This window comes from Convolutriloba macropyga, chromosome 9, assembly GCF_964194025.1.
Source record: "Convolutriloba macropyga chromosome 9, txConMacr16.3, whole genome shotgun sequence".
Lineage (NCBI taxonomy): Eukaryota > Metazoa > Xenacoelomorpha > Acoela > Convolutidae > Convolutriloba > Convolutriloba macropyga.
Genome location: NC_134476.1, coordinates 26,117,292 through 26,129,797, shown reverse-complemented (window position 1 = coordinate 26,129,797; position 12,506 = coordinate 26,117,292). Strand labels below are relative to the sequence as shown.

Below are 12,506 nucleotides of genomic sequence, written 5' to 3'. Positions count from 1 at the left end.
TGGCTCGTCTGCAATAAGAAACTCTTCCTCTGTCGTAGTCTTGGATATTAGTCTTGGGGTGTGCTCATGCCCCCTCTTTGTAAAAAAAAAATAAATTTAATTCAGAAGGTTTTATGTCCTTATTATCAAGGCGGATGATCGCCAAAATTATGTTTTAAAACATATCTCTAGTCTAATCATTTGTTAATTTGTTAAAAGAGCACGTCTAAGTTTCACGTTGTTGGACAAAAGAGTCAAGTTTTTGTTGCAATTTTGGCGGTTTTTGAATCATCTTGAAAGTGGCAATAACATTGGCAACAACTTAAAATTAGGTTAATTGAACTTTTTCGGAACTTTCTACGTATATTAGAACGTATTTAATTCTTATTTTAAAGTTTCGAAATACTCGAATGTGATTGGCTAAAATTCGTTCTTTTATTTACTTCGTAACATGCAGGTGAAATTAACTGCAATTGCAGGTACGTGCAGCTATCGTCCAGCTGGTGCGCAGAAACGCCAAAATATATGGACAGCTCACGTAAATTTACTTGAATTTTTAGGTAATTTTACCTGCACGTTTTTTAGTGTGTTTGATTTGGCCTCTTGTTAAAGAGAAACAATCATAAAGAGTGAAGCTCGAACATTGACAAGTTGCAAAGCAGTGTGCGACAAGAACAGTGGGGTTTTTAATTGGACTTTTGAAAGATGGCAAAGTATCAAAACAGAAAATAGTGCTTGTCGTTAGATCTACGTAAAGACGTTGAATACAGTAATTTATATGGCATTCTATAATAAGGACTTCTAATAATATCACAAGGATCAAAAAGCTATCAACTGGAAACTAACATATGATAATCCTATTTCTTGAACTAAAACATACGACATCAGTACATTTTTTGATCTTTTAAATTTGGTCTATTCTGGTTCAAAGACCTGGGATTCGAATTCTCCGGTTTTAAAATTAAAAAATCTTTTACACTTTGGATATTTTGTGCTTGTTTAATAAATGACATTGACTGAGTATTGATATTACCATTAGAATTTAAATACATCAGAGATTTTCTCGTTAATTCCTGTGGTTTGAAACCGACAAAATTAACTGCTTCTCTCGGATAATATCAAAAATATTGAATTTGAGAAACAGAACACACCAAATTTCGGAAACCGAACATACAAAAGATTATGTTGACCAACTTGCTTATAAGATCGATTTGACAATAGAAAATTCACAAACTTTGGTTTCAGCGGTAAATTAGCATGGAAACATATGGGCTAAAGTTAGAAATCAAATCATGCAAAAGTCAAATTCAGAAACTTGCGAAATATTGAAGCTTGAGCTTCAACACTCCGCGAGGAGAGGAGAGCGCGCTTTAAAATTAGGGCTAGACCTGAATACTCTGGTACCAATTTAAAACTAATATAAAACATATTGAGTTTGTGACTTGTAATCTCTTTCGAAGTTGTTGATCTTCTCTTTGCATTGTAAGCTGCATTATATGATAGGCAATCTTGTGAGCTGCTGGTTACTTGATTTGGAATGGACCGGTTTGATCTATTTGGCTTCTGATGTTGTTCTGAGTTGCAATTCGCTATCTCGCGGTGGCTTGACATCTAAAAGCTAATTGGAATTTTTGACAAAATTCACAATCCTACCACACAACGAGAGAAAAGGGTTAATAATATTATTGAAAGTTAAATGACTGGTTTCCAGGAGATGAGTAAGAAAACAATTTGGTGATAATTTTAATATAGTTTTAAATCAAGTTGGGTTTGTTGCTGCGCTCCTTGTGATGTCCGCTTCTTCTTCATCTATGACTCGTGACAATTTTACTGGAGGGCGCGTTAGTGTACCCGTTGCTGTGTGAATGTCAAATGATCTTGGTATTTCGTCAGCTCCATAATGACATTTGGTTATCCGTCCAAGGGGCCAAATACCTCTCGGGGTAAATTCGTTCAGAATCCAGACTAAATCGCCCACTCTGAGTTGTTTTGACTGCTCTCTCCATTTTGCTCTGCTTATTAGGTCTGAAGTATACTCTCTTTGAAGTGTTTTCCAGAAGTGGTCCAAAAGCGTTTGTGTATAGTTGAAATCTTTCTTCCTGAAAGTTTTCAGTTTTGATGTTAGAGGGGCTAGGGCTAGATGTGGTCGTCGAAGAATGAAGTGGTTGGGTGTTAGGGCTTCATCGTCGTTGTTATCAGAAGAAACGTAAGTTATGGGGCGGGAGTTTAGGATGCCTTCCGTTTCTGTCACAATTGTTTGGAAAGTCTCTGCTTTCAGTTGCTGACTTCCTAAGATTATGAGAAGAGTTCTCTTCGCTGTTTGAATTATTTTTTCCCAAATACCTCCGAAGTGTGGAGCAAGTGGTGGATTCATTTTCCAAACTATGTTCTGCTGCGATAATTGTTGAGCAATATAGGAGTTGTCAATGCTGATATTATCCAAATTCATAACCTTTTTCGATGCTGTAAAATTTGTTCCGTTGTCGGAGATTATTTTCTCTGGATATCCTCTCCTTGAAACAAAACGTCTAATTGCAAGTAAACAACTGTCGGAGTCTAGACTATGGCAAACTTCCAAGTGCACTGCACGGGTTACTAAACACGTGAAAATGCAGATGTACTGTTTTTCAAGCTTGCGAGTATTATCCTCAATGTAGAAAGGTCCAAAGTAATCTAATCCTACATTAATGAATGGGTATTGTTTTTCGGCATCAGCAAAGCGAAAGTGCGGAAGATCAGACATCATTGGTGTAATATTCTGAGCTCTCCATAGGCGGCATATGAAACATGTCCGGCTGAGTCTTCTTAGGAACCTTCGAAGTCCAATGATTAAAAATGTCTGTTGTAGGTGCGCTCTGACAAACTCCGTTCCCATGTGTTGACAGCTGTTAGTGTGAGCGTCTTGAACAATTAACTGAGTGACATGGTCTTTTATGTCTAGTATTATGGGGTGTTTTTGATTCCAAGGTATTGGCGCATGTCTCAGCCTTCCTTTGGCACGCAAAACTCCCTTTCCATCCAAAAATGGATTGAATTGAAGAATTGCATCCCTTCGTTCCAGTTGTTGTCCAGTTTGCATTCTGATAATTGCTTTTCTAAAAGTGTTTTGTTGTGAAATCTTTATCAGGTAATTTTGGGCTTCATTCTGACTGTTTAGTGTATCTCTTTTCCGTAAAATGTTTGTTGAGTTGTACACGGTTGTTGTCCTTCTGAGCAATCGTTTCCAAATTGAAAATTTTGATGGTTCTATGACAGGGCGCATACATTTAGGTAATACTAAATTTGTCGTTGTTAAAAATTTTGTTTGATCAAAGTTCCAGTTTTCAGGGTCTTGAAAAAGAATTTTTCGTCCTTGTAGCCACTTCTCTTCAAGCTCTGATGGTTTCAAACCTCTGGTACCATGGTGGGCAGGGTTGAGCTTTCCGGGTATATGTTTCCATTCCTCTGCTTTAGAATGTTCCAAAATTTTGTTGACACGGTTAGCTACGAAAACTTTTTGCCGTTTGTCTGAGTTTATCCATCCTAGTGTTGCAGTACTATCCGTCCAGAGGAAAAATTTAATGTCATTTCTGTGACTACAAAACTAGCTAGTTCGGCTCCCATTGTGGCTGCCTCTAATTCAAGTTTAGGTATACTTGTGTGCTTTATAGGGGCTACTCGGGATTTGCTAATGACATAGTTCACAATGACATTCCCTTCAGTAGTTGTAGATCTCATATAAATAACCGCTGAAGTTGCTATATTTGATGCATCTGTGAAGACATGAAGTTGTTGACTGGTCGTTGGTCCTGTTACAAGGCATCTTTTTGTTGTATTATCTGGCATGCTGTTGAATTCGTTAATCCATTTCAGGTCAATATGAAATTCGGCTGGTACTTGTTCGTCCCATTTCTTGCCTTGTTTTATGACTGCTTGAAGAAGGCTTCGAATTCGTATCGCAAATGGCGTTATCATCCCCAGGGGGTCGAAAAGCGAAGCTGCTGTTGACAAGAGTTCTCTTTGTTGTAAACGTTCAATTTTGATGTCTAAATTGGGTTTCCTAAATATGAAGGTGTCGTTTTTGACATCCCACGTCTGTCCCAGAACTCGTTGCGTTAATGCTTTATCTCCTTCAGTGTCGTCAATTAAAGGAAAACTCGAATCGTTGCTGAAGAATTTCGTTAAATTGAATCCTCCTTTTTTAAGTGTTTCTTTGATGCATGTTGTCTGTTCAATTGCTTCGTCTGTTGTCTCGAAACTCTGTAAAAAGTCGTCCAAGTAAAAATTATTCGTTATTGATTGACTGGCTTCAGGTGATAAATGGTGATTCTCGATAGCACATTTTCTAAGTACATAGATAGCACAAGAGGGCGAACAGGTTGCACCAAATATGAGTCACTTGTATTTGTATATTGTTTCGGTGTTGTTTTTGTACCATAGAAACCTTAATGCGTCTTGATCTTCTTTCCTTACTGCTATCTGCATAAACATGGCTTCTATATCTCCGGTAACTGCTATGGCAGACTGTCGAAAGCGTAGTAGGAGTCCAACTAAACTGCAGAGAAGATCTGGTCCAGTTAGAAGCGCTTTATTCAGTGAATGTCCTTTATAAATAGATGCTGCGTTTGTTACACGACGAATCTTTTTCTTCTGTTTGTGCTGTACGGGATGATGAGGAAGATACCATAATTGGCTGCAAGTTGGGGAAGGTTCGCGGTCCGTCTCCTCAACGTAACCTTTTACAATATCGTTCTGAATTAAGCTGCTGTAGAAGTCGGCTAGCTGTTTGTCTTCATTGAGGCGCTTTTCCAATGATCGTAATTGGGCTTTTGCTAGAAAGTAATGGTTAGGTAATTGTATGTTTTGTTTCCAGGGTAATCCAATCTCATACCTCTCTCCGTTATGTTTTACTGTATCCTCGAAAATTTGTAGGGCTTTCTTGTCTTCTTGGTTTACTGTATTAGGTGAAGCCTTTGTTGTTCTTGTTCCTTCACAGGCCCAAAATAATTGTAGCATGTCTTCGTTCAAAATTGTCTCTTCTGACTTAACCCTATTGAACAAGGTTATATTACGATTGCATTGGTTCTTCTCTGTAATTTGTCTATACTTGTTTGGGACTGGTCCTGTTATTGTCCATCCTAATTGTGTGAGAACTCCGTACGGTGTTCCCGGTGGTCCGATTGTGTACTTGAGTGGAACTGTTGCTGTAAAAGCATCGGCTCCTATCAGAATACCTATTTTGTTGTCTCTGATTTGAGGAAAATTGATATTGCTTAAATGACCGAAGTCCTTACAAACGCTGTTGAGCATCTGAATTGGCACTGTCGGCATTTGAAAGTCTGTGGTAGAAGTCGCAAAGACTGGTAAGTTAATGATAGGTCTACTGCTGTCGATGGCTCCAATCCCAAGAAAAATTTCTGTTGTTTCAATCGTGTGTTCTTGGTATAGTGATGCTACGGGTATTGTAACACATTTCCTATCACGAATTCCTAAAGCATCTGCTATTGTCTTGGTAATTTGCGTATTGTCACTTCCACTGTCAAGGAGAGCGTAAGTTTCAATGGAGACCGTCTCCGAAAACACTGTTACCGGTATTGCTTGGAGCTGAACATGTGGTCGGATCCAACTGCTCGGCTGGTTATTACTGCAAGTGTAGTTCTGGTGTCGGTTATTGCTGCCTGAGAAGCTTTGCGAAATTTGGTCTGTTGAGTGCTGATATTGTTGATTAAAGTTTCCTGATGTTGGCTGCTGTTGTTGAACATTGGACGTATTGGGCACTTGATGTGATTGCCCGTAATAGAAGTTCCGGTTATGTCTGTTGTCGCTGTTACTATTGTTGTAGTTACCATTTGTGCTATTGTTGCTGTTGCTGTTGATGCTGCTGCTGTTGTTGTAGTTGTTGTTGTTGCTGCTGTTGTATCGGCTTCTGCTGCGTTGCCGGTTGTAACCATTGTTACCATTTTGTCTAGTTTGGTGATTGCAGTTGGGGTTACTGCGGCTCAAATTTTTGTTCCACGAAGAACTGTTATTTATGAAATTGAACTGGTTTCTGTTCAAGTTATCTCCGTTGTGTCGATATTCAGATATTGATTGGTTTTGTCCTTGATTACTAGGCTGTGTTGTGTTGAAATTGTTACGGTGTATTGTTGAGTGATGAAAACCGTTACAATTGTCTACCTGGCATCTGTTTTTGCTGTTGCATTGTCCTTTTGGATGTTCGGTGAGACAATTTGGGCATAAGTGCAGTTGTCGCACTGTCTGCTGTCTGTCGTACACGTTTTCACTCAAAAATTTTTGACATTTACCTAAATTGTGGCTTTGTGAATAAAGCGGGCAATTCTTTCTGGCGTTGATCCTTTGTTCAGATTTTCCACGTTGGTGTGTTCTCTCATAGAATGAATTTCTGTTGTGAGTGCGTGGCATATCTTCGCACGCTTCGGCATACTTGTCTATCCAATCTTTGAAATGAATCAAATTTGGGTTAACAAGTTCTTTGCGGATGACATTTTCGTTCCACTTTATTATCATTGCAGGAGATAGTTTTTCTTTGGCTACTCTGAGAACGGCGGATGATTGCAGGTCCGGCGTAAACTCGTGAAGAAGAAAAGTTTGTACTAATTGTCTGAGAAATGCTGCAAATGCAATGAAGCTGTGTGGGTTGTCTGTCGAAGGCTTGGGCCAGCGTTCCAGTTTGTCAACATGTGCTGCAATAACAGTTTGTGGTCTTCCAAATCTTCTCTTGAGTTCGGTTATTGCATCGTGGTAAAATTCTCCATTATATGAGTATCCAAAAACGCTTTCCTTTGCGCGATCTGTGAGAGCGTTTTGGAGATAGGTGATTTTCTGTGCGTCCGAAAGATACACGTTATCATGTATTGTTGATTTGAAATAACAATACCACTCGTGCCATTTGAGGGGGTCTCCGTTGTATGTCTTCAGTTGTGTCTTTGGCAAATTGATGTTTATGTGCGGGTTTCTCTGATTTGGTGCAAATTGCAGATTGCGAAAATGTTCGTTGATTGAATTGGTTGTGTGATTTTCATGTAGTTGTGTAGCAGATTCGAAGTGAACTGTGGGTTGTCTGACATTGGAGCTGTCTTCGTATCTCTCCATACTGTTCTCTCTGATTTCGTGTATTGCATGAGACTGGTTGCGGCAAGACCTTGTCTGTATTTCCGTGTCAGATGTGTCTGCTGATACTGTTGGACGGCTGTAGGCTGTCTGTGTTAACATGGTAATCTCATTGCAACGAGGTTGATTCCGATTTTCGGGTGAGAAAATGTTTCTATCCCTTGTTTGTTTTTGTTTATTCGAAGCAAGAGTTCGTGAATTTGTTAGGCAACTTTCCTGTTGTGTTGATTGTTGGTGAGTTGTGCTTCCCCCAATAATTTGTAGTTTGGATGCTTGGTTCTTTGAGGAAACTTTTGCACGCGAATCGTTTCGTTGGTTTGTCTCTTCATCGCTGTCACTGTCACTGTCGTCACAGCTGTCCTCTGAGGGACAATTGCTAATACCTTTTTGTGCTATGAGCAGTTTTGAATTTCTGAGTTGTTTATCTGGAAGCTGATGGCTTTTAAATATTGCTGAGTGATTTACTATTGATGTTGTTTGGGGGTCCTGATTCCTTTTGCTGGATTTCACAAACTGAAATGGTTCGGCAAATTGATTATGCCAATTTGTTCCAATGCACTCGTTATGTTGATTGCTCTGGGTTCCCTTGGAAAGTTCAGGTTGTCGTTCATTTCCTTCGTTTGAATCTTTAGGTGCACTATTGGAGGTCTGTTCAACAAATGTTCGAGAAGACCCCTGTTGTAAACTGTTCCGGTCCCAATCTATTCGTTGATTACTAATTACTATGCTGTTGTTTGCTGTGTTTTCTACAGTTTCTCTAATGATACGTTTGCAGGATTTATTCGACACAACTGTATCCCTGCCGTTTTTTCGATGACTGTCAGGTGAAGAATTGTCGGTGTCATTTCGAAAATTCAGTGATTGATATCTATCAATGCTGAGTCCGATTTCATTTGAGACAGAACAACTGTTATTGTTTCTTTCGGTCAGTGTCGGGCATGAATCTTGTGGCTGTGATATAGAGATTGCGTTACGCAGACTTCTATCTGATGATGATTCTCTCGAGTTGTTAGATGAATTATGTCTGTTGCGTAAGTTGTACCTCCGTGTGATTTTGGGCTGCATTTTTTTTGTGCCTGGTGTATCTGATTGATATAATTTCGATGAAGGCGCATACATTGTTGTTTTTGTAATAGGATTGTCTCCTGAAGCACCAACTGTGTTCATCTTTGATTTAGACAAACCATTTATAATTTTCTTCCATTTCAGCAATGTTGTTGTGCGTTCACCTGAGCGTTCGGCAAGTGTGATGTTCTCGTTAGTTGTAAGGGTAAACTCGGAGATACTATCCAATAGCTTGTCCAAGTATGCCTTATGTTCCAGCAGTGTGTCATACGTGAGTTGAAGAACGTCAACGTCATCGGTCTGATACTGTTCCTCAAGAAAGTTAACTGCTGAGCCCCACTCAACTTCACGTCTCATGATTTGTTGGATCAACGTCTCTTTCCTTTTATTTGTTTTTGGTGCCATTTGTTTCGGTCTAATTGCTGTTTGGAATTGTTCGGGTTATTCTTGCTTAGTGCTTAATTAGTTTGCAGTTTTGAACAGTTTCAGTTTCTATGGAAATTTAAACAGCACTATCAATGAGAGCCCCTGTATTGTTGCGCTCAAGAGTATTCAGTGTTACTTGAGGTTGGTAAAGAAGCTGCTCTTTCTACTTCAGTTGTCTGTTTTTTGTTTAGTATTCTCCAATCTGTATGCAGCGTAATGGTTGTGAGTTCTTTTAATTGTCAGCCTATTTGCTGATATACGATTATTTTTACTTTTTTCGAAGAAAATTCCTTTGTTATGGTGATATGTTAAAAGAGCAAAATTTATCTCAGACCCGAGTGTGCTTTTATATTGTTCTGATATTAGTGAAGGTATGGTCTGAGGTTCTTTTATCCTAAACTTGGTTGGGTCTGTTGGACTTTGCAGATGGTCAGAGAACGTCAATTTTTTTAAGGAAAATTAATGTCAAAAGAAATTATTTTTACCGACTTCTGATACGTGGCGTTACTACTTGACGTTTAAATCTTCTCTGCAACGAACAACCTAAATCCGAAGCTTTGTCTACTGTTTAACGTGCCCTCTGAAGTAGAAAGTGTTTGACTGTAATTGCCGTGTTCTTTCTTGCTTTACATTTTGAAGAGATTGAAAATTCCAAAACTTCGATATCTATCTACGATAAAAAACAAATTTTATTGTGTTGTTATTTTCTTTATGTGTGTATGTGATTGAACACTATCTACTTCAAAGCAAAGAACGATGTACACGCATCTACAGCTATTAAACTGTTTTCTAAAAAAGGCAGTGGTTTTTTTTGCAATAAGTTGTGATGCTGTTTAGGCCTATTTGCACAATAAAACTTTTTCAATGATAACAAAGACGCGTGGACAAAGTCTTTTTGTTTATAAATATGATATTAGGTATACAAATATATATAGGTAAAATAGGCTTATATAGATATAGGTTACTTCGGATTGAGACCCTTTTACTTTTGTTACTTAGTTCTTTGTTAGAAAGATAGAACTATAAAAAATTAGTTGCTGGCAAACTATGCTTCACTTGTCATATTCCGAAACTCTTTTGGAATTTGTATATGATTATGCTATTTCTGCATTTTTTCTGTTCTCCTTCTTTTTTGTGAGTTTTGAATTTTTCCTCTCTCTTTTTTCGTATTCGTTGACGGGCTGTAGTTGCAGTTCTAAATTGTTCTAAAATAAAGAAAACATTGAGTTATGTGAATACAGAAATTCGGTTTTGAAAAGAATTCAAAGGTACTCCCTGTCTTTACGTTAATTTTTTTAATGTTTTTATAATTTTAGTTTTATCTCAGAAGTTTTTTAGTTGCAGTTCGTTGTTTCGGGGTCACCAATGTTGACCAACTTGCTTATAAGATCGATTTGACAATAGTAAATTCACAAACTTTGGTTTCAGCGGTAAATTAGCATGGAAACATATGGGCTAAAGTTAGAAATCAAATCATGCAAAAGTCAAATTAAGAAACTTGCGAAATATTGAAGCTTGAGCTTCAACAGATTATCTCACGTATAAAAGCGAAAATACGGAAGCTAAGAAACCTAATACAATTTTTAATTACATTTTTTGTTTCCTCATTCTTAATTGATTGAGCTTAGTTTCATTATTGGAAACCAAAAACTAATCGTAATCAATGTAGTCAGATGCTTTTTTTCAATTTTCTGATTTTAGTTCCTTACTTTTCAGGCTACGCTTTTTCGATGAGAAAATCGTTTTCCTATTTAATTTCGGCTCTCTAAAAACTTTGAGTATAATCCCTCTAGCTTTTTTTGACTGCACTGAAGTCATATCAAATGAATTTCGCTTCAATGTACAGCAAGGCTGCATTTACGAAACAAAAAATGGAGGATAAATGTAGACAGTTTTTGGAAGTTCTTTTTGAGTAGAGTATGAGGTGAAAAGCTTGCTTCCGGTGTTTCAGTTTTAATTTTTTTCAAGTTTTTACTGACAATTCTACAGACATTCCGCTTGTGTTTTGGACCACAACGAGCTTCTCCGGTGAAAATCAAAGAAAAGAGCAGAGCATCAAATGCAGAAACTCAAAATAATTTTTTAACCGAATAGTGTTAAAATCTCACAAAGTAATGATTACAACCTGAAAAAATTATTCCGATAAACTAAAGCAGCTTTTGCAACTACGAAGCTTGTTACTAATGAAATATCGAAAGAAATCAATGAATAAAACAAATAATAGAAAAACCAAAAAAATTGCCGAACATTTTTGATATGAATAGTGTAATTTTTGATATGAAGTCACAGAAAGCAATAGCTGCAAACTGAAACAAAATTTTCAATCAAAGAAAATCTTATTAGTTAACAAGGAGAATTGTTATTAATGCGATTAAGTGATAAGACAGCAGTAAAAACATCAAATATTTGTGAAACTAAAAACTTTTGTAATAATTTTTGAAAATTAACAGCGTATATTTGTCATAGATAGCATTAGCTACGAACTGAAATGATTAATTTAAACAAATTAAGAATCCTTAGCAACCGATACGACCTGTCATTATTGGACTAAGATAAGACAACATAGTAAACAAAGTTTTGCAAAACTCAAAGATCAAGAGTAGTTCTTGGAATTAAATTTTGTTAAAGTTAAAGAACATTAGCTGTGAAATAAATTATTTAAATCGAATAGCCACCTAAATAAAATGTCCGTATTGAAATTAAAGCCACTACTTTTGAAGTCCAACCATTAATTTTCAGGTATTGGACTAAGATAAGACAACATAGTAAACAAAGTTTTGCAAAACTCAAAGATCAAGAGTAGTTCTTGGAATTAAATTTTGTTAAAGTTAAAGAACATTAGCTGTGAAATAAATTATTTAAATCGAATAGCCACCTAAATAAAATGTCCGTATTGAAATTAAAGCCACTACTTTTGAAGTCCAACCATTAATTTTTAGGTTTGTCTGTCTGAGTGTTAAGTGATAAGACCGTTAGGCAATAAAGATTCTAAGACAACAGAAAGACAAAAAAATCAGCCAAGAACCAAATATTCATAAAAATATCAAGAAGGAAAGAGCCGAAATAAAAGCGCAATAAATTTCAGTTGAGGTTTTCAAACAAAAGCAAATAAGCGCAATGAGAACATTTATGCATCAACTCGACAGAACCTAAGAATAGAAATACAGGAACAGATGTCAAATTGAAGAACGTTAAATAATCCTATATCAAAAAACCAAAAGGGTTTATTCAAATGGTAATTTTTCATAGCAACTTGAAAGAAGTTTGAAAAATTGCACTTGAAGCCTACTCATCTAACTCTCTTTATCGGTTTCTCCCCACCTTTATTCAATAACTAGTCAAAGAGCTATTCAATATCTTTTTTCAATTTAGTTAAAAAAAACTGCGGCAGATGACTTTGGACAGTCAATTGTTGGTACCGATAACTATATAATAAAAAAAAACTAAAGCGAAAAGTAAAATTCAGGAAAAAACTGAAAGAATTTAAGAAAGAGACGAAAATGGGCCCAATACTAATCAAAATCCCCATTTTCTCCATGGGCATAGCTTAAATTATAATCTATAATATCCAAAGATAACCTCAACCACAAAGCAGACCAGCTCAACCTGAAAAACCCATGATTCTATAAAATGTAAAGAAGATTACAAAAACGGTTAAAAACGGGGTTGCTGAAATATTGTCGAGTTCTGTCTATTAGTCTAATATTTCTGTGAGGGCAAAAAGGCTTCCAAATATGCTAATAATAGTTTAGATGAAAGAGACATCTTTCTCCAATTAAAAGGAGTTGAAACTTAACAACCTGTTTTGAAAGAGCTGACCGCGAATAAAAAGTTTTCCTAAAAAAAACAATTAAATTGCTCCGAATTACCTTGACATGTGAAAGTAGACTTTCGATAAAATTGAATTGCGGAATTTTTGAAACAAT

The 12,506-nt window shown here is 36.8% G+C and overlaps 1 protein-coding gene across 1 annotated transcript; it reads right to left on the bottom strand.

The window, feature by feature from the left end:
• Positions 1–1,738: 1,738 nt before the first annotated feature.
• On the bottom strand, positions 1,739–3,058 carry LOC142346165 (uncharacterized). Its single transcript, XM_075398673.1, has one exon. The coding sequence runs from the start codon at positions 3,056–3,058 to the stop codon at positions 1,739–1,741; it is 1,320 nt and encodes a 439-aa protein (XP_075254788.1).
• Positions 3,059–12,506: the final 9,448 nt, after the last annotated feature.

Bases quoted from the DNA above. Each gene is read 5' to 3' on its own strand.
- LOC142346165 (XM_075398673.1), bottom strand. From the start codon at position 3,058: ATGCAAACTGGACAACAACTGGAACGAAGGGATGCAATTCTTCAATTC.